Source organism: Pelophylax lessonae (assembly GCF_965119305.1).
Source record: "Pelophylax lessonae genome assembly, chromosome: 1".
Taxonomy (NCBI): Eukaryota; Metazoa; Chordata; class Amphibia; order Anura; family Ranidae; genus Pelophylax; species Pelophylax lessonae.
The window spans coordinates 105,871-129,909 of record NC_138768.1 but is presented as its reverse complement, the minus strand read 5'-3'; the positions used below and the strand labels follow the sequence as shown (position 1 = coordinate 129,909).

The window sequence follows — 24,039 nt, the reverse complement described above, 5'->3', positions numbered from 1 at the left end:
GGACATGGAGCACTATGGAGAGGAGAAGGTGGAATATACACGAGGAGAGGACACATGCACTATGGAGAGGAGAAGGTGGGATATACACGAGGAGAGGACACGGGGCACTATGGAGAGGAGAAGGTGGGATATACACGAGGAGAGGACACGGGGTACTATGGAGAGGAGAAGGTGGGATATACACGAGGAGAGGACGCGGGGCACTATGGAGAGGAGAACTATGGAGAGGAGAAGGTGGAATACACACGAGGAGAGGACACGCGGCACTATGGAGAGGAGAAGGTAGGATATACACGAGGAGAGGACACGGGGCACTATGGAGAGGAGAAGGTGCGATATACACGAGGAGAGGACGCGGGGCACTATGGAGAGGAGAAGGTGGAATACACACGAGGAGAGGACACGCGGCACTATGGAGAGGAGAAGGTAGGATATACACGAGGGGAGGACACGGAGCATCATGGAGAGGAGAAGGTGGAATATACACGAGGGGAGGACATGGGGCACTATGGAGAGGAGGAGGTGGGATATACACGAGGAGAGGACACAGGGCACTATGGAGAGGAGAAGGTGGGATATACACGAGGAGAGGACACGGGGCACTATGGAGAGGAGAAGGTAGGATATACACGAGGGGAGGACACGGAGCATCATGGAGAGGAGAAGGTGGAATATACACGAGGGGAGGACATGGGGCACTATGGAGAGGAGGAGGTGGGATATACACGATGAGAGGACACAGGGCACTATGGAGAGGAGAAGGTGGAATATACACGAGAAGAGGACACGGGGTACTATGGAGAGAAGAAGGTGGGATATACACGAAGAGAGGACATGGGGCACTATGGAGAGGAGAAGGTGGAATATACACGAGGAGAGGACACATGCACTATGGAGAGGAGAAGGTGGGATTTACACGAGAAGAGGACACGGGGTACTATGGAGAGAAGAAGGTGGGATATACACGAGGAGAGGACATGGGGCACTATGGAGAGGAGAAGGTGGGATATACACGAGGAGAGGACACGGGGCACTATGGAGAGGAGAAGGTGGGATATACACGAAGGGAGGACACGGGGCACTATGGAGAGGAGAAGGTGGGATATACACGAAGGGAGGACACGGGGCACTATGGAGAGGAGAAGGTGGGATATACACGAGGAGAGGACATGGGGCACTATGGAGAGGAGAAGGTGGGATATACACGAGGAGAGGACACGGGGCACTATGGAGAGGAGAAGGTGGGATATACACGAGGAGAGGACACATGCACTATGGAGAGGAGAAGGTGGGATATACACGAGGATAGGACACGGGCACTATGGAGAGGAGAAGGTGGGATATACACGAAGGGAGGACACGGGGCACTATGGAGAGGAGAAGGTGGGATATACACGAGGAGAGGACACGGGGCACTATGGAGAGGAGAAGGTGGGATATACACGAAGGGAGGACACGGGGCACTATGGAGAGGAGAAGGTGGGATATACACGAGGAGAGGACACGGGGCACTATGGAGAGGAGAAGGTGGGATATACACGAGGAGAGGACACGGGGCACTATGGAGAGGAGAAGGTGGGATATACACGAGGAGAGGACATGGAGCATCATGGAGAGGAGAAGGTGGAATATACACGAGAGGAGGACATGGGGCACTATGGAGAGGAGAAGGTGGGATATACACGAGGAGAGGACACAGGGCACTATGAAGAGAAGAAGGTGGGATATACACGAGGAGAGGACAGGGGGCACTATGGAGAGGAGAAGGTGGGATATACACGAGGAGAGGACACGGGGTACAATGGAGAGGAGAAGGTGGGATATACACGAGGAGAGGACATGGAGCATCATGGAGAGGAGAAGGTGGAATATACACGAGAGGAGGACATGGGGCACTATGGAGAGGAGAAGGTGGGATATACACGAGGAGAGGACACAGGGCACTATGAAGAGAAGAAGGTGGGATATACACGAGGAGAGGACAGGGGGCACTATGGAGAGGAGAAGGTGGGATATACACGAGGAGAGGACACAGGGCACCATGGAGAGGAGAAGGTGGGATATACACGAGGAGAGGACACAGGGTACAATGGAGAGGAGAAGGTGGGATATACACGAGGAGAGGACACGGAGAAATATGGAGAGGAGAAGGTGGGATATACACGAGGAGAGGACACGGGGCACTATGGAGAGAAGAAGGTGGGATATACACGAGGAGAGGACACGGAGAAATATGGAGAGGAGAAGGTGGGATATACACGAGGAGAGGACACGGGGCACTATGGAGAGAAGAAGGTGGGATATACACGAGGAGAGGACACGGGGCACTATGGAGAGGAGAAGGTGGGATATACACGAGGAGAGGACACGGGGCACTATGGAGAGAAGAAGGTGGGATATACACGAGGAGAGGACACGGGGCACTATGGAGAGGAGAAGGTGGGATATACACGAGGAGAGGACACGGAGAAATATGGAGAGGAGAAGGTGGGATATACACGAGGAGAGGACACAGGGTACAATGGAGAGGAGAAGGTGGGATATACACGAGGAGAGGACACGGGGCACTATGGAGAGAAGAAGGTGGGATATACACGAGGAGAGGACACGGGGCACTATGGAGAGGAGAAGGTGGGATACACATGAGGAGAGGACACGGGGCACTATGGAGAGGAGAAGGTGGGATATACACGAGGAGAGGACACGGGGCACTATGGAGAGAAGAAGGTGGGATATACACGAGGAGAGGACACGAGGCACTATGGAGAGGAGAAGGTGGGATATACACGAGGAGAGGACACGGGGCACTATGGAGAGGAGAAGGTGGGATATACACGAGGAGAGGACACGGGGCACTATGGAGAGGAGAAGGTGGGATATACACAAGGAGAGAACACGGGGCACTATGGAGAGGAGAAGGTGGGATATACACAAGGAGAGGACACGGGCACTATGGAGAGGAGAAGGTGGGATATACACAAGGAGAGAACACGGGGCACTATGGAGAGGAGAAGGTGGGATATACACGTGGAGAGGACACGGGGCACTATGGAGAGGAGAACTATGGAGAGGAGAAGGTGGAATACACACGAGGAGAGGACACGCGGCACTATGGAGAGGAGAAGGTGGGATATACACGAGGAGAGGACACGAGGCACTATGGAGAGGAGAAGGTGGGATATACACGAGGAGAGGACACGGGGCACTATGGAGAGGAGAAGGTGGGATATACACGAGGAGAGGACACGGGGCACTATGGAGAGGAGAAGGTGGGATATACACAAGGAGAGAACACGGGGCACTATGGAGAGGAGAAGGTGGGATATACACAAGGAGAGGACACGGGCACTATGGAGAGGAGAAGGTGGGATATACACAAGGAGAGAACACGGGGCACTATGGAGAGGAGAAGGTGGGATATACACGTGGAGAGGACACGGGGCACTATGGAGAGGAGAACTATGGAGAGGAGAAGGTGGAATACACACGAGGAGAGGACACGCGGCACTATGGAGAGGAGAAGGTAGGATATACACGAGGAGAGGACGCGGGGCACTATGGAGAGGAGAACTATGGAGAGGAGAAGGTGGAATATACACGAGGAGAGGACACGCGGCACTATGGAGAGGAGAAGGTAGGATATACACGAGGAGAGGACACGGGGCACTATGGAGAGGAGAAGGTGCGATATACACGAGGAGAGGACGCGGGGCACTATGGAGAGGAGAACTATGGAGAGGAGAAGGTGGAATACACACGAGGAGAGGACACGCGGCACTATGGAGAGGAGAAGGTGGGATATACACGAGGAAAGGACACGGGGCACTATGGAGAGGAGAAGGTAGGATATACACGAGGGGAGGACACGGAGCATCATGGAGAGGAGAAGGTGGAATATACACGAGGGGAGGACATGGGGCACTATGGAGAGGAGGAGGTGGGATATACACGAGGAGAGGACACAGGGCACTATGGAGAGGAGAAGGTGGAATATACACGAGAAGAGGACACGGGGTACTATGGAGAGAAGAAGGTGGGATATACACGAAGAGAGGACACGGGGCACTATGTAGAGGAGAAGGTGGAATATACACGAGGAGAGGACACATGCACTATGGAGAGGAGAAGGTGGGATATACACGAGAAGAGGACACGGGGTACTATGGAGAGAAGAAGGTGGGATATACACGAGGAGAGGACATGGGGCACTATGGAGAGGAGAAGGTGGAATATACACGAGGAGAGGACACATGCACTATGGAGAGGAGAAGGTGGGATATACACGAGGAGAGGACGCGGGGCACTATAGAGAGGAGAACTATGGAGAGGAGAAGGTGGAATACACACGAGGAGAGGACACGCGGCACTATGGAGAGGAGAAGGTAGGATATACACGAGGAGAGGACACGGGGCACTATGGAGAGGAGAAGGTGCGATATACACGAGGAGAGGACGCGGGGCACTATGGAGAGGAGAAGGTGGAATACACACGAGGAGAGGACACGCGGCACTATGGAGAGGAGAAGGTAGGATATACACGAGGAAAGGACACGGGGCACTATGGAGAGGAGAAGGTAGGATATACACGAGGGGAGGACACGGAGCATCATGGAGAGGAGAAGGTGGAATATACACGAGGGGAGGACATGGGGCACTATGGAGAGGAGGAGGTGGGATATACACGAGGAGAGGACACAGGGCACTATGGAGAGGAGAAGGTGGGATATACACGAGGAGAGGACACGGGGCACTATGGAGAGGAGGAGGTGGGATATACACGAGGAGAGGACACAGGGCACTATGGAGAGGAGAAGGTGGGATATACACGAGGAGAGGACACGGGGCACTATGGAGAGGAGAAGGTAGGATATACACGAGGGGAGGACACGGAGCATCATGGAGAGGAGAAGGTGGGATATACACGAGGGGAGGACATGGGGCACTAGGGAGAGGAGGAGGTGGGATATACACGATGAGAGGACACAGGGCACTATGGAGAGGAGAAGGTGGAATATACACGAGAAGAGGACACGGGGTACTATGGAGAGAAGAAGGTGGGATATACACGAAGAGAGGACACGGGGCACTATGTAGAGGAGAAGGTGGAATATACACGAGGAGAGGACACATGCACTATGGAGAGGAGAAGGTGGGATATACACGAGAAGAGGACACGGGGTACTATGGAGAGAAGAAGGTGGGATATACACGAGGAGAGGACATGGGGCACTATGGAGAGGAGAAGGTGGAATATACACGAGGAGAGGACACATGCACTATGGAGAGGAGAAGGTGGGATATACACGAGGATAGGACACGGGCACTATGGAGAGGAGAAGGTGGGATATACACGAAGGGAGGACACGGGGCACTATGGAGAGGAGAAGGTGGGATATACACGAGGAGAGGACACGGGGCACTATGGAGAGGAGAAGGTGGGATATACACGAAGGGAGGACACGGGGCACTATGGAGAGGAGAAGGTGGGATATACACGAGGAGAGGACACGGGGCACTATGGAGAGGAGAAGGTGGGATATACACGAGGAGAGGACACGGGGCACTATGGAGAGGAGAAGGTGGGATATACACGAAGGGAGGACACGGGGCACTATGGAGAGGAGAAGGTGGGATATACACGAGGAGAGGACACGGGGCACTATGGAGAGGAGAAGGTGGGATATACACGAGGAGAGGACACGGGGCACTATGGAGAGGAGAAGGTGGGATATACACGAGGAGAGGACACGGAGCATCATGGAGAGGAGAAGGTGGAATATACACGAGGGGAGGACATGGGGCACTATGGAGAGGAGAAGGTGGGATATACACGAAGGGAGGACATGGGGCACTATGGAGAGGAGGAGGTGGGATATACACGAGGAGAGGACACGGGGCACTATGGAGAGGAGAAGGTGGAATATACACGAGGGGAGGACACATGCACTATGGAGAGGAGAAGGTGGGATATACACGAGGAGAGGACACGGGCACTATGGAGAGGAGAAGGTGGGATATACACGAAGGGAGGACACGGGGCACTATGGAGAGGAGAAGGTGGGATATACACGAGGAGAGGACACGGAGCACTATGGAGAGGAGAAGGTGGGATATACACGAGGAGAGGACACGGGCACAATGGAGAGGAGAAGGTGGGATAAACACGAAGGGAGGACACGGGGCACTATGGAGAGGAGAAGGTGGGATATACACGAGTAGAGGACACGGGGGACTATGGAGAGGAGAAGGTGGGATATACACGAGGGGAGAACACATGCACTATGGAGAGGAGAAGGTGGGATATACACGAAGGGAGGACACGGGGCACTATGGAGAGGAGAAGGTGGGATATACACGAGGAGAGGACACGGGCACAATGGAGAGGAGAAGGTGGGATAAACACGAAGGGAGGACACGGGGCACTATGGAGAGGAGAAGGTGGGATATACACGAGTAGAGGACACGGGGGACTATGGAGAGGAGAAGGTGGGATATACACGAGGAGAGGACACGGGCACTATGGAGAGGAGAAGGTGGGATATACACGAGGAGAGGACACGGGGCACTATGGAGAGAAGAAGGTGGGATATACACGAGGAGAGGACACGGGCACTATGGAGAGGAGAAGGTGGGATATACACGAGGAGAGGACACGGGCACTATGGAGAGGAGAAGGTGGGATATACACGAAGGGAGGACACGGGGCACTATGGAGAGGAGAAGGTGGGATATACACGAGGAGAGGACACGGGCACTATGGAGAGGAGAAGGTGGGATATACACGAGGAGAGGACACGGGGCACTATGGAGAGGAGAAGGTGGGATATACACGAGGAGAGGACACGGGGCACTATGGAGAGGAGAAGGTGGGATATACACGAGGAGAGGACACGGGCACTATGGAGAGGAGAAGGTGGGATATACACGAAGGGAGGACACGGGGCACTATGGAGAGGAGAAGGTGGGATATACACGAGGGGAGGACACATGCACTATGGCGAGGAGAAGGTGGGATATACACGAGGAGAGGACACGGGCACTATGGAGAGGAGAAGGTGGGATATACACGAGGGGAGGACATGGGGCACTATGGAGAGGAGAAGGTGGGATATACACGAGGGGAGGACACATGCACTATGGAGAGGAGAAGGTGGGATATACACGAGGGGAGGACACGGAGCATCATGGAGAGGAGAAGGTGGAATATACACGAGAGGAGGACATGGGGCACTATGGAGAGGAGAAGGTGGGATAAACACGAGGGGAGGACACATGCACTATGGAGAGGAGAAGGTGGGATATACACGAGGAGAGGACACGGAGCATCATGGAGAGGAGAAGGTGGAATATACACGAGAGGAGGACATGGGGCACTATGGAGAGGAGAAGGTGGGATATACACGAGGAGAGGACACAGGGCACTATGAAGAGAAGAAGGTGGGATATACACGAGGAGAGGACAGGGGGCACTATGGAGAGGAGAAGGTGGGATATACACGAGGAGAGGACACAGGGCACCATGGAGAGGAGAAGGTGGGATATACACGAGGAGAGGACACAGGGCACTATGAAGAGAAGAAGGTGGGATATACACGAGGAGAGGACAGGGGGCACTATGGAGAGGAGAAGGTGGGATATACACGAGGAGAGGACACAGGGCACCATGGAGAGGAGAAGGTGGGATATACACGAGGAGAGGACACGGGGCACTATGGAGAGGAGAAGGTGGGATATACACGAGGAGAGGACACAGGGTACAATGGAGAGGAGAAGGTGGGATATACACGAGGAGAGGACACGGAGAAATATGGAGAGGAGAAGGTGGGATATACACGAGGAGAGGACACGGGGCACTATGGAGAGAAGAAGGTGGGATATACACGAGGAGAGGACACGAGGCACTATGGAGAGGAGAAGGTGGGATACACATGAGGAGAGGACACGGGGCACTATGGAGAGGAGAAGGTGGGATATACACGAGGAGAGGACACAGAGAAATATGGAGAGGAGAAGGTGGAATATACACGAGGAGAGGACACGGGGCACTATGGAGAGGAGAAGGTGGGATATACACGAGGAGAGGACACGGGGCACTATGGAGAGGAGAAGGTGGAATATACACGAGGAGAGGACACGGGGCACTATGGAGAGGAGAAGGTGGGATATACACGAGGATAATACACGGGCACTATGGAGAGGAGAAGGTGGGATATACACGAGGAGAGGACACAGGGCAATATGAAGAGAAGAAGGTGGGATATACACGAGGAGAGGACACAGGGCACCATGGAGAGGAGAAGGTGGGATATACACGAGGAGAGGACACGGGGTACAATGGAGAGGAGAAGGTGGGATATACACGAGGAGAGGACACGGAGAAATATGGAGAGGAGAAGGTGGGATATACACGAGGAGAGGACACGGAGAAATATGGAGAGGAGAAGGTGGGATATACACGAGGAGAGGACACGGAGAAATATGGAGAGGAGAAGGTGGGATATACACGAGGAGAGGACACGGGGCACTATGGAGAGAAGAAGGTGGGATATACACGAGGAGAGGACACGGGGCACTATGGAGAGGAGAAGGTGGGATATACACGAGGAGAGGACACAGAGAAATATGGAGAGGAGAAGGTGGGATATACACGATGAGAGGACACGGGGCACTATGGAGAGAAGAATGTGGGATATACACGAGGAGAGGACACGGGGCACTATGGAGAGAAGAATGTGGGATATACACGAGGATAGGACACGGGGCACTATGGAGAGGAGAAGGTGGGATATACACGAAGGGAGGACACGGGGCACTATGGAGAGGAGAAGGTGGGATATACACGAGGAGAGGGCACGGGGCACTATAGAGAGGAGAAGGTGGGATATACACGAGGAGAGGACACGGGGCACTATGGAGAGGAGAAGGTGGGATATACACGAAGGGAGGACACGGGGCACCATGGAGAGGAGAAGGTGGGATATACACGAGGAGAGGACACGGGCACTATGGAGAGGAGAAGGTGGGATATACACGTGGAGAGGACACGGAGCATCATGGAGAGGAGAAGGTGGGATATACACGAGGAGAGGACACGGGGCACCATGGAGAGGAGAAGGTGGGATATACACGAGGAGAGGACACGGGCACTATGGAGAGGAGAAGGTGGGATATACACGAGGAGAGGACACGGGGCACTATGGAGAGGAGAAGGTGGGATATACACGAGGAGAGGACACAGGGCAATATGAAGAAAAGAAGGTGGGATATACACGAGGAGAGGACACGGGGCACCATGGAGAGGAGAAGGTGGGATATACACGAGGAGAGGACACGGGGTACAATGGAGAGGAGAAGGTGGGATATACACGAGGAGAGGACACGGAGAAATATGGAGAGGAGAAGGTGGGATATACACGAGGAGAGGACACGGGGCACTATGGAGAGAAGAAGGTGGGATATACACGAGGAGAGGACACGGGGCACTATGGAGAGGAGAAGGTGGGATATACACGAGGAGAGGACACGGGGCACTATGGAGAGGAGAAGGTGGGATATACACGAGGAGAGGACATGGGGCACTATGGATAGGAGAAGGTGGGATATACACGATGAGAGGACACGGGGCACTATGGAGAGAAGAATGTGGGATATACACGAGGAGAGGACACGGGGCACTATGGAGAGGAGAAGGTGGGATATACACGAGGAGAGGACACGGGGCACAATGGAGAGGAGAAGGTTGGATATACACGAGGAGAGGACACGGGGCACTATGGAGAGGAGAAGGTGGGATATACACGAGGAGAGGACACGGGGCACTATGGAGAGGAGAAGGTGGGATATACACGAGGAGAGGACACGGGGCACAATGGAGAGGAGAAGGTGGGATATACACGAGGAGAGGACACGGGGCACTTTGGAGAGGAGAAGGTGGGATATACACGAGGAGAGGACAGGGGGCACTATGGAGAGGAGAAGGTGGGATATACACGAGGAGAGGACACGTGGCACTATGGAGAGAAGAAGGTGGGATATACACGAGGAGAGGACACGGAGAAATATGGAGAGGAGAAGGTGGGATATACACAAGGAGAGGACACGGGGCACTATGGAGAGAAGAAGGTGGGATATACACGAGGAGAGGACAAGGGCACTATGGAGAGGAGGAGGTGGGATATACACGAGGAGAGGACACGGGGCACTATGGAGAGGAGAAGGTGGGATATACACGAGGAGAGGACACGGGGCACTATGGAGAGGAGAAGCTGGGATATACACGAGGAGAGGACACGGGACACTATGGAGAGGAGAAGGAGGGATCTACACGAGGAGAGGACACGGAGCACTATGGAGAGGAGAAGGTGGGATATACACGAGGAGAGGACATGGGGCACTATGGAGAGGAGAAGGTGGAATATACACGAGGAGAGGACACGGGGCACTATGGAGAGGAGAAGGTGGGATCTACACGAGGAGAGGACACGGAGTACTATGGAGAGGAGAAGGTGGGATATACACGAGGAGAGGACATGGGGCACTATGGAGAGGAGAAGGTGGGATATACACGAGGAGAGGACACGCGGCACTATGGAGAGAAGAAGGTGGGATATACACGAGGAGAGGACACGGAGTACTATGGAGAGGAGAAGGTGGGATATGCACGAGGAGAGGACACGGGCACCATAGAGAGGAGAAGGTGGGATATACACGAGGAGAGGACACGCGGCACTATGGAGAGGAGAAGGTAGGATATACACGAGGAGAGGACACGGGGTACTATGGAGAGGAGAAGGTGGGGTATACACGAGGAGAGGACATGGGGCACTATGGAGAGGAGAAGGTGCGATATACACGAGGAGAGGACGCGGGGCACTAAGGAGAGGAGAACTATGGAGAGGAGAAGGTGGAATACACACGAGGAGAGGACACGGGGCACTATGGAGAGGAGAAGGTGGGATATACACGAGGAGAGGACACGGAGCATCATGGAGAGGAGAAGGTAGGATATGCACGAGGAGAGGACACGGGGCACTATGGAGAGGAGGAGGTGGGATATACACGAGGAGAGGACACAGGGCACTATGGAGAGGAGAAGGTGGAATATACACGAGAAGAGGACACGGCGTACTATGGAGAGAAGAAGGTGGGATATACACGAGGAGAGGACACGGGGCACTATGTAGAGGAGAAGGTGGAATATACACGAGGAGAGGACATGGGGCACTATGGAGAGGAGAAGGTGGGATATACACGAGGAGAGGACACGGAGCATCATGGAGAGGAGAAGGTGGGATATACACGAGGGGAGGACATGGGGCACTATGGAGAGGAGAAGGTGGGATATACACGAGGGGAGGACACATGCACTATGGAGAGGAGAAGGTGGGATATACACGAGGATAGGACACGGGCACTATGGAGAGGAGAAGGTGGGATATACACGAAGGGAGGACACGGGGCACTATGGAGAGGAGAAGGTGGGATATACACGAGGAGAGGACACGGGGCACTATGGAGAGGAGAAGGTGGGATATACACGAGGAGAGGACACGGGGCACTATGGAGAGGAGAAGGTGGGATATACACGAGGAGAGGACACGGGGCACTATGGAGAGAAGAAGGTGGGATATACACGAGGAGAGGACACGGGGCACTATGGAGAGGAGAAGGTGGGATATACACGAGGAGAGGACACGGAGAAATATGGAGAGGAGAAGGTGGGATATACACGAGGAGAGGACACAGGGTACAATGGAGAGGAGAAGGTGGGATATACACGAGGAGAGGACACGGGGCACTATGGAGAGGAGAAGGTGGGATATACACGAGGAGAGGACACGGGGCACTATGGAGAGGAGAAGGTGGGATATACACGAGGAGAGGACACGGGGCACTATGGAGAGGAGAAGGTGGAATATACACGAGGAGAGGACACGGGGCACTATGGAGAGGAGAAGGTGGGATATACACGAGGGGAGGACACATGCACTATGGAGAGGAGAAGGTGGGATATACACGAGGATAATACACGGGCACTATGGAGAGGAGAAGGTGGGATATACACAAGGAGAGGACACAGGGCAATATGAAGAGAAGAAGGTGGGATATACACGAGGAGAGGACACAGGGCACCATGGAGAGGAGAAGGTGGGATATACACGAGGAGAGGACACGGGGTACAATGGAGAGGAGAAGGTGGGATATACACGAGGAGAGGACACGGAGAAATATGGAGAGGAGAAGGTGGGATATACACGAGGAGAGGACATGGGGCACTATGGAGAGAAGAAGGTGGGATATACACGAGGAGAGGACACGGGGCACTATGGAGAGGAGAAGGTGGGATATACACGAGGAGAGGACACAGAGAAATATGGAGAGGAGAAGGTGGGATATACACGATGAGAGGACACGGGGCACTATGGAGAGAAGAATGTGGGATATACACGAGGAGAGGACACGGGGCACTATGGAGAGGAGAAGGTGGGATATACACGAGGAGAGGACACGGGGCACTATGGAGAGGAGAAGGTGGGATATACACGAGGAGAGGACACGGGGCACAATGGAGAGGAGAAGGTGGGATATACACGAGGAGAGGACACGGGGCACTTTGGAGAGGAGAAGGTGGGATATACACGAGGAGAGGACAGGGGGCACTATGGAGAGGAGAAGGTGGGATATACACGAGGAGAGGACACGTGGCACTATGGAGAGAAGAAGGTGGGATATACACGAGGAGAGGACACGGAGAAATATGGAGAGGAGAAGGTGGGATATACACGAGGAGAGGACACGGGGTACAATGGAGAGGAGAAGGTGGGATATACACGAGGAGAGGACAAGGGCACTATGGAGAGGAGGAGGTGGGATATACACGAGGAGAGGACACGGGGCACTATGGAGAGGAGAAGGTGGGATATACACGAGGAGAGGACACGGGGCACTATGGAGAGGAGAAGCTGGGATATACACGAGGAGAGGACACGGGACACTATGGAGAGGAGAAGGTGGGATCTACACGAGGAGAGGACACGGAGCACTATGGAGAGGAGAAGGTGGGATATACACGAGGAGAGGACATGGGGCACTATGGAGAGGAGAAGGTGGAATATACACGAGGAGAGGACACGGGGCACTATGGAGAGGAGAAGGTGGGATCTACACGAGGAGAGGACACGGAGTACTATGGAGAGGAGAAGGTGGGATATACACGAGGAGAGGACATGGGGCACTATGGAGAGGAGGAGGTGGGATATACACGAGGAGAGGACACAGGGCACTATGGAGAGGAGAAGGTGGAATATACACGAGAAGAGGACACGGCGTACTATGGAGAGAAGAAGGTGGGATATACACGAGGAGAGGACACGGGGCACTATGTAGAGGAGAAGGTGGAATATACACGAGGAGAGGACATGGGGCACTATGGAGAGGAGAAGGTGGGATATACACGAGGAGAGGACACGGAGCATCATGGAGAGGAGAAGGTGGAATATACACGAGGGGAGGACATGGGGCACTATGGAGAGGAGAAGGTGGGATATACACGAGGGGAGGACACATGCACTATGGAGAGGAGAAGGTGGGATATACACGAGGATAGGACACGGGCACTATGGAGAGGAGAAGGTGGGATATACACGAAGGGAGGACACGGGGCACTATGGAGAGGAGAAGGTGGGATATACACGAGGAGAGGACATGGGGCACTATGGAGAGGAGAAGGTGGGATATACACGAGGGGAGGACACATGCACTATGGAGAGGAGAAGGTGGGATATACACGAGGAGAGGACACGGGGCACTATGGAGAGGAGAAGGTGGGATATACACGAGGGGAGGACACATGCACTATGGAGAGGAGAAGGTGGGATATACACGAGGAGAGGACACGGGGCACTATGGAGAGGAGAAGGTGGAATATACACGAGGAGAGGACACGGAGCATCATGGAGAGGAGAAGGTGGAATATACACGAGGGGAGGACATGGGGCACTATGGAGAGGAGAAGGTGGGATATACAAGAGGAGAGGACACGGGCACTATGGAGAGGAGAAGGTGGGATATACACGAGGAGAGGACATGGGGCACTATGGAGAGGAGAAGGTGGGATATACACGAGGAGAGGACACGGGGTACTATGGAGAGGAGAAGGTGGGATATACACGAAGGGAGGACACGGGGCACTATGGAGAGGAGAAGGTGGGATATACACGAGGAGAGGACACGGGCACTATGGAGAGGAGAAGGTGGGATATACACGTGGAGAGGACACGGAGCATCATGGAGAGGAGAAGGTGGGATATACACGAGGAGAGGACACGGGGCACTATGGAGTGGAGAAGGTGGGATATACACGAGGAGAGGACACGGGGTACTATGGAGAGAAGAAGGTGGGATATACACGAAGGGAGGACACGGGGCACTATGGAGAGGAGAAGGTGCGATATACACGAGGAGAGGACACGGGCACTATGGAGAGGAGAAGGTGGGATATACACGAGGAGAGGACACGGTGCACTATGTAGAGGAGAAGGTGGAATATACACGAGGAGAGGACATGGGGCACTATGGAGAGGAGAAGGTGGGATATACACGAGGGGAGGACACATGCACTATGGAGAGGAGAAGGTGGGATATACACGAGGATAGGACACGGGCACTATGGAGAGGAGAAGGTGGGATATACACGAAGGGAGGACACGGGGCACTATGGAGAGGAGAAGGTGGGATATACACGAGGAGAGGACACGGGGCACTATGGAGAGGAGAAGGTGGGATATACACGAGGAGAGGACACGGGGCACTATGGAGAGGAGAAGGTGGGATATACACGAGGAGAGGACACGGGGCACTATGGAGAGGAGAAGGTGGGATATACACGAGGGGAGGACACATGCACTATGGAGAGGAGAAGGTGGGATATACACGAGGAGAGGACACGGAGCATCATGGAGAGGAGAAGGTGGAATATACACGAGGGGAGGACATGGGGCACTATGGAGAGGAGAAGGTGGGATATACACGAGGGGAGGACACATGCACTATGGAGAGGAGAAGGTGGGATATACACGAGGATAGGACACGGGCACTATGGAGAGGAGAAGGTGGGATATACACGAAGGGAGGACACGGGGCACTATGGAGAGGAGAAGGTGGGATATACACGAGGAGAGGACACGGGCACAATGGAGAGGAGAAGGTGGGATAAACACGAAGGGAGGACACGGGGCACTATGGAGAGGACAAGGTGGGATATACACAAGGAGAGGACACGGGTACTATGGAGAGGAGAAGGTGGGATATACACGTGGAGAGGACACGGAGCATCATGGAGAGGAGAAGGTGGGATATACACAAGGAGAGGACACGGGGCACCATGGAGAGGAGAAGGTGGGATATACACGAGGAGAGGACACGGGCACTATGGAGAGGAGAAGGTGGGATATACACGAGGAGAGGACACGGGGCACTATGGAGAGGAGAAGGTGGGATATATAGACGAGAAGAGGACACGGGGCACTATGGAGAGGAGAAGGTGGGATATACACGAGGAGAGGACACAGGGCAATATGAAGAGAAGAAGGTGGGATATACACGAGGAGAGGACACGGGGCACTATGGAGAGGAGAAGGTAGGATATACACGAGGAGAGGACACGGGGCACTATGGAGAGGAGAAGGTGGGATATACACGAGGAGAGGACACAGGGCACCATGGAGAGGAGAAGGTGGGATATACACGAGGAGAGGACACGGGGCACTATGGAGAGGAGAAGGTGGGATATACACGAGGAGAGGACACGGAGAAATATGGAGAGGAGAAGGTGGGATATACACAAGGAGAGGACATGGGGCACTATGGAGAGAAGAAGGTGGGATATACACGAGGAGAGGACACGGGGCACTATGGAGAGGAGAAGGTGGGATACACATGAGGAGAGGACACGGGGCACTATGGAGAGGAGAAGGTGGGATATACACGAGGAGAGGACACGGGGCACTATGGAGAGGAGAAGGTGGGATCTACACGAGGAGAGGACACGGAGTACTATGGAGAGGAGAAGGTGGGATATACACGAGGAGAGGACATGGGGCACTATGGAGAGAAGAATGTGGGAAATACACGAGGAGAGGACACAGAGAAATATGGAGAGGAGAAGGTGGGATATACACGATGAGAGGACACGGGGCACTATGGAGAGAAGAATGTGGGATATACACGAGGAGAGGACACAGAGAAATATGGAGAGGAGAAGGTGGGATATACACGATGAGAGGACACGGGGCACTATGGAGAGAAGAATGTGGGATATACACGAGGAGAGGACACAGAGAAATATGGAGAGGAGAAGGTGGGATATACACGAGGAGAGGACACGGGGCACTATGGAGAGGAGAAGGTGGGATATACACGATGAGAGGACACGGGGCACTATGGAGAGAAGAATGTGGGATATACACGAGGAGAGGACACGGGGCACTATGGAGAGAAGAATGTGGGATATACACGAGGAGAGGACACAGAGAAATATGGAGAGGAGAAGGTGGGATATACACGATGAGAGGACACGGGGCACTATGGAGAGAAGAATGTGGGATATACACGAGGAGAGGACACAGAGAAATATGGAGAGGAGAAGGTGGGATATACACGATGAGAGGACACGGGGCACTATGGAGAGAAGAATGTGGGAAATACACGAGGAGAGGACACAGAGAAATATGGAGAGGAGAAGGTGGGATATACACGATGAGAGGACACGGGGCACTATGGAGAGAAGAATGTGGGATATACACGAGGAGAGGACACAGAGAAATATGGAGAGGAGAAGGTGGGATATACACGATGAGAGGACACGGGGCACTATGGAGAGAAGAATGTGGGATATACACGAGGAGAGGACACAGAGAAATATGGAGAGGAGAAGGTGGGATATACACGAGGAGAGGACACGGGGCACTATGGAGAGGAGAAGGTGGGATATACACGATGAGAGGACACGGGGCACTATGGAGAGGAGAAGGTGGGATATACACGAGGAGAGGACACGGGGCACTATGGAGAGAAGAATGTGGGATATACACGAGGAGAGGACACAGAGAAATATGGAGAGGAGAAGGTGGGATATACACGATGAGAGGACACGGGGCACTATGGAGAGAAGAATGTGGGATATACACGAGGAGAGGACACGGGGCACTATGGAGAGGAGAAGGTGGGATATACACGAGGAGAGGACACGGGGCACTATGGAGAGGAGAAGGTGGGATATACACGAGGAGAGGACACGGGGCACTATGGAGAGGAGAAGGTGGGATACACATGAGGAGAGGACACAGGGCACTATGGAGAGGAGAAGGTGGGATATACACGAGGAGAGGACACAGAGAAATATGGAGAGGAGAAGGTGGGATATACACGATGAGAGGACACGGGGCACTATGGAGAGAAGAATGTGGGATATACACGAGGAGAGGACACGGGGCACTATGGAGAGGAGAAGGTGGGATATACACGAGGAGAGGACACGGGGCACTATGGAGAGGAGAAGGTGGGATATACACGAGGAGAGGACACGGGGCACAATGGAGAGGAGAAGGTGGGATATACACTAGGAGAGGACACGGGGCACTATGGAGAGGAGAAGGTGGGATATACACGAGGAGAGGACAGGGGGCACTATGGAGAGGAGAAGGTGGGATATACACGAGGAGAGGACACGTGGCACTATGGAGAGAAGAAGGTGGGATATACACGAGGAGAGGACACAGAGAAATATGGAGAGGAGAAGGTGGGATATACACAAGGAGAGGACACGGCGCACTATGGAGAGAAGAAGGTGGGATATACACGAGGAGAGGACACATGCACTATGGAGAGGAGAAGGTGGGATATACACGAAGGGAGGACACGGGGCACTATGGAGAGGAGAAGGTGGGATATACACGAGGAGAGGACACGGGGCACTATGGAGAGGAGAAGGTGGGATCTACACGAGGAGAGGACACGGAGCACTATGGAAAGGAGAAGGTGGGATATACACGAGGAGAGGACATGGGGCACTATGGAGAGGAGAAGGTGGAATATACACGAGGAGAGGACACGGGGCACTATGGAGAGGAGAAGGTGGGATCTACACGAGGAGAGGACACGGAGTACTATGGAGAGGAGAAGGTGGGATATACACGAGGAGAGGACACGGGGCACTATGGAGAGGAGAAGGTGGGATATGCACGAGGAGAGGACACGGGGCACTATGGAGAGGAGAAGGTGGGATCTACACGAGGAGAGGACACGGGGCACTATGGAGAGGAGAAGGTGGGATATACAAGAGGAGAGGACACGCGGCACTATGGAGAGGAGAAGGTAGGATATACACGAGGAGAGGACACGGGGTACTATGGAGAGGAGAAGGTGGGATATACACGAGGAGAGGACACGGGGCACTATGGAGAGGAGAAGGTGCGATATACACGAGGAGAGGACGCGGGGCACTAAGGAGAGGAGAACTATGGAGAGGAGAAGGTGGGATATACAAGAGGAGAGGACACGGGGCACTATGGAGAGGAGAAGGTAGGATATACACGAGGGAAGGACATGGAGCATCATGGAGAGGAGAAGGTGGGATATGCACGAGGAGAGGACATGGGGCACTATGGAGAGGAGGAGGTGGGATATACACGAGGAGAGGACATGGAGCATCATGGAGAGGAGAAGGTGGGATATACACGAGGAGAGGACATGGAGCATCATGGAGAGGAGAAGGTGGAATATACACGAGAAGAGGACACGGCGATCTATGGAGAGAAGAAGGTGGGATATACACGAGGAGAGGACACGGGGCACTATGTAGAGGAGAAGGTGGAATATACACGAGGAGAGGACATGGGGCACTATGGAGAGGAGAAGGTGGGATATACACGAGGGGAGGACACATGCACTATGGAGAGGAGAAGGTGGGATATACACGAGGATAGGACATGGGCACTATGGAGAGGAGAAGGTGGGATATACACGAGGAGAGGACACGGGGCACTATGGAGAGGAGAAGGTGGAATATACACGAGGGGAGGACATGGGGCACTATGGAGAGGAGAAGGTGGGATATACACGAGGAGAGGACACGGGGCACTATGGAGAGGAGAAGGTGGGATATACACGAGGAGAGGACATGGGGCACTATGGAGAGGAGAAGGTGGAATATACACGAGGAGAGGACACGGAGCATCATGGAGAGGAGAAGGTGGAATATACACGAGGGGAGGACATGGGGCACTATGGAGAGGAGAAGGTGGGATATACACGAGGAGAGGACACGGGGCACTATGGAGAGGAGAAGGTGGAATATACACGAGGAGAGGACACGGAGCATCATGGAGAGGAGAAGGTGGAATATACACGAGGGGAGGACATGGGGCACTATGGAGAGGAGAAGGTGGGATATACACGAGGGGAGGACACGGGGCACTATGGAGAGGAGAAGGTGGGATATACACGAGGATAGGACACGGGCACTATGGAGAGGAGAAGGTGGGATATACACGAAGGGAGGACACGGGGCACTATGGAGAGGAGAAGGTGGGATATACACGAGGAGAGGACACGGGCACAATGGAGAGGAGAAGGTGGGATATACACGAGGAGAGGACACGGGGCACCATGGAGAGGAGAAGGTGGGATATACACGTGGAGAGGACACGGAGCATCATGGAGAGGAGAAGGTGGGATATACACGAGGAGAGGACACGGGGCACCATGGAGAGGAGAAGGTGGGATATACACGAGGAGAGGACACGAGCACTATGGAGAGGAGAAGGTGGGATATACACGAGGAGAGGACACAGGGCAATATGAAGAGAAGAAGGTGGGATATACACGAGGAGAGGACACAGGGCACCATGGAGAGGAGAAGGTGGGATATACACGAGGAGAGGACACGGGGTACAATGGAGAGGAGAAGGTGGGATATACACGAGGAGAGGACACGGAGAAATATGGAGAGGAGAAGGTGGGATATACACGAGGAGAGGACACGGGGCACTATGGAGAGAAGAAGGTGGGATATACACGAGGAGAGGACACGGGGCACTATGGAGAGGAGAAGGTGGGATATACACGAGGAGAGGACATGGGGCACTATGGAGAGGAGAAGGTGGGATATACACGATGAGAGGACACGGGGCACTATGGAGAGGAGAAGGTGGGATATACACGATGAGAGGACACGGGGCACTATGGAGAGAAGAATGTGGGATATACACGAGGAGAGGACACGGGGCACCATGGAGAGGAGAAGGTGAGATCTACACGAGGAGAGGACAGGGGGCACTATGGAGAGGAGAAGGTGGGATATACACGAGGAGAGGACACGGGGCACTATGGAGAGGAGAAGGTGGGATATACACGAGGAGAGGACACGGGGCACTATGGAGAGGAGAAGGTGGGATATACACAAGGAGAGGACACGGTGAACTATGGAGAGGAGAAGGTGGGATATACACGAGGAGAGGACACGGGGCACTATGGAGAGGAGAAGGTGGGATATACACGAGGAGAGGACACGGGGCACTATGGAGAGAAGAAGGTGGGATATACACGAGGAGAGGACACGGGGCACTATGGAGAGGAGAAGGTGGGATATACACGAGGAGAGGACACGGGGCACTATGGAGAGGAGAAGGTGGGATATACACGAGGAGAGGACACGGGCACTATGGAGAGGAGAAGGTGGGATATACACGAGGAGAGGACACGGGGCACTATGGAGAGGAGAAGGTGGGATATACACGAGGAGAGGACATGGAGTACAATGGAGAGGAGAAGGTGGGATATACACGAGGAGAGGACACGGGGCACTATGGAGAGGAGAAGGTGGGATATAAACGAGGAGAGGACACGGGGCACTATGGAGAGGAGAAGGTGGGATATACACGAGGAGAGGACACGGGGCACTATGGAGAGGAGAAGGTGGGATATACACGAGGAGAGGACACGGGGCACTATGGAGAGGAGAAGGTGGGATATACACGAGGAGAGGACACGGGGCACTATGGAGAGGAGAAGGTGGGATATACACGAGGAGAGGACACGGGGCACTATGGAGAGGAGAAGGTGGGATATACACGAGGAGAGGACATGGAGTACAATGGAGAGGAGAAGGTGGGATATACACGAGGAGAGGACACGGGGCACTATGGAGAGGAGAAGGTGGGATATACACGAGGAGAGGACACGGGGCACTATGGAGAGGAGAAGGTGGGATATACACGAGGAGAGGACACGGGGCACTATGGAGAGGAGAAGGTGGGATATACACGAGGAGAGGACACGGGGCACTATGGAGAGGAGAAGGTGGGATATACACGAGGAGAGGACACGGGGCACTATGGAGAGGAGAAGGTGGGATATACACGAGGAGAGGACACGGGGCACTATGGAGAGGAGAAGGTGGGATATACACGAGGAGAGGACATGGAGTACAATGGAGAGGAGAAGGTGGGATATACACGAGGAGAGGACACGGGGCACTATGGAGAGGAGAAGGTGGGATATACACGAGGAGAGGACACGGGGCACTATGGAGAGGAGAAGGTGGGATATACACGAGGAGAGGACACGGGGCACTATGGAGAGGAGAAGGTGGGATATACACGAGGAGAGGACACGGGGCACTATGGAGAGGAGAAGGTGGGATATACACGAGGAGAGGACACGGGGCACTATGGAGAGGAGAAGGTGGGATATACACGAGGAGAGGACACGGGGCACTATGGAGAGGAGAAGGTGGGATATACACGAGGAGAGGACAGGGGGCACTATGGAGAGGAGGAGGAGTGAGTTGTAGATATACAGAGCAGATGGCACCAAGGAATGAGGCGCAGTGGCGGGGGATGGACTCACCTTGCTCTCGGGAGATGTAGATGGTATTTACCGCCATCTCTAGCGCCACGCTGTCTGGACTCTCCTTCCCCGGCTTTGTTCCATTTCCCTGAGAGACAAAGAAAGATGGCCGCTCACCAACTCCGCTTCCACCTGGCAGTCCATATACAGTACAGGGAGGACACTGGATGTACCCTCCCCTCCTCCACTCACTGGGAATACAGCCTCGCTCAGTCTCTGCACCCCCTCTCCCCTCCTCCACTCATCGGGATTGTGGCCTTGCTCAGTCTCTGCCCCCCCTCTACCCTCCTCCACTCACCGGGAATGTGGCCTCACTCATTGTCTGCACCCCCTCTCCCCTCCTCCACTCACCGGGAATGTGGCCTCGCTCAGTGTCTGCACCCCCTCTCCCCTCCTCCACTCACCGGGAATGTGGCCTCACTTATTGTCTGCATCCCCTCTCCCCTCCTCCACTCACCGGGAATGTGGCCTCGCTCAGTGTCTGCACCCCCTCTCCCCTCCTCCACTCACCGGGAATGTGGCCTCACTCATTGTCTGCACCCCCTCTCCCCTCCTCCACTCACCGGGAATGTGGCCTCGCTCAGTGTCTGCACCCCCTCTCCCCTCCTCCACTCACCGGGAATGTGGCCTCACTTATTGTCTGCACCCCTCTCGCCTCCTCCACTCACCGGGAATGTGGCCTCACTTATTGTCTGCACCCCTCTCGCCTCCTCCACTCACCGGAAATGTGGCCTCACTCAGTGTCTGCACCCACTCCCCCCTTTCCCCTCCTCCACTCACCGGAAATGCGGCCTCACTCAGTGTCTGCACCCACTCCTCACACATGGGGGGCTCCGCAGACAGCAGCATGGTCTTGTCGCTGGTCTCTATGATGAAGGCCGCCATGTTGTCCTTATAGCCGCTCTCTGCTGGCGCTGGAGATACGCGAATGCATTCCGCCAATCGTATGACTTTCCGATCCGCCGCTTTCCGGGTGTGAAATTTCTCACCAGCCATTGTACCGTCCTTCCAGTCATAGATCTCCAATCGCGCCACACCGAAGGGCGAGTCCGGGTACAGGAGGACATAGCAACGCTTCCACTTCTACAGAGAAGAAAGGAAGACTCAGAAGGTGAACACCTACCTTCACCTACCTGAGGAAGTCACACTACCTCCACCTACCCGAGGAAGTCACACTACCTCCACCTACCTGAGGAAGTCACACTACTTCCACCAACCTCCCCCACAGGAACCTACCTGAGGAAGACACACTACCTCCACCTACCTGAGGAAGACACACTACTTCCACCTACCTGAGGAAGTCACACTACCTCCACCTACCTGAGGAAGTCACACTACCTCCACCTACCTGAGGAAGTCACACTACCTCCACCAACCTCCCCAACAGGAACCTACCTGAGGAAGACACACTACCTCCACCTACCTGAGGAAGTCACACTACCTCCACCTACCTGAGGAAGTCACACTACCTCCACCTACCTGAGGAAGTCACACTACCTCCACCTACCTGAGGAAGTCACACTACTTCCACCAACCTCCCCCACAGGAACCTACCTGAGGAAGACACACTACCTCCACCTACCTGAGGAAGACACACTACCTCCACCTACCTGAGGAAGACACACTACCTCCACCTACCTGAGGAAGTCACACTACCTCCACCTACCTGAGGAAGACACACTACCTCCACCTACCTGAGGAAGTCACACTACTTCCCCCTACCTGAGGAAGTCACACTACCTCCACCTACCTGAGGAAGTCACACTACCTCCACCTACCTGAGGAAGTCACACTACCTCCACCTACCTTCCCCACAGGAACCTACCTGAGGAAGTCACACTACTTCCACCTACCTCCCCCACAGGAACCTACCTGAGGAAGACACACTACTTTCACCTACCTCCCCCACAGGAACCTACCTGAGGAAGACACACTACTTCCACCTACCTGAGGAAGACACACTACTTCCACCTACCTGAGGAAGACACACTACTTCCACCTACCTGAGGAAGACACACTACTTCCACCTACCTGAGGAAGTCACACTACCTCCACCTACCTTCCCCACAGGAACCTACCTGAGGAAGTCACACTACTTCCACCTACCTCCCCCACAGGAACCTACCTGAGGAA

At 54.2% G+C, this 24,039-nt stretch overlaps 1 protein-coding gene across 1 annotated transcript in view; it reads right to left on the bottom strand.

Moving 5' to 3' along the window:
- The window catches only part of DOK1 (docking protein 1), a 71,680-nt gene that overhangs the window by 12,011 nt on the left and 35,630 nt on the right, over nt 1–24,039 (bottom strand). The window contains exons 2-3 of the mRNA XM_082243186.1: nt 22,687–22,989; nt 21,907–21,994 (exon numbers count right to left, since the gene is read on the bottom strand). Of these exons, the coding sequence (XP_082099312.1) occupies nt 21,907–21,994; nt 22,687–22,989 (391 nt within the window). The remainder of the gene's footprint in view (nt 1–21,906; nt 21,995–22,686; nt 22,990–24,039) is intronic.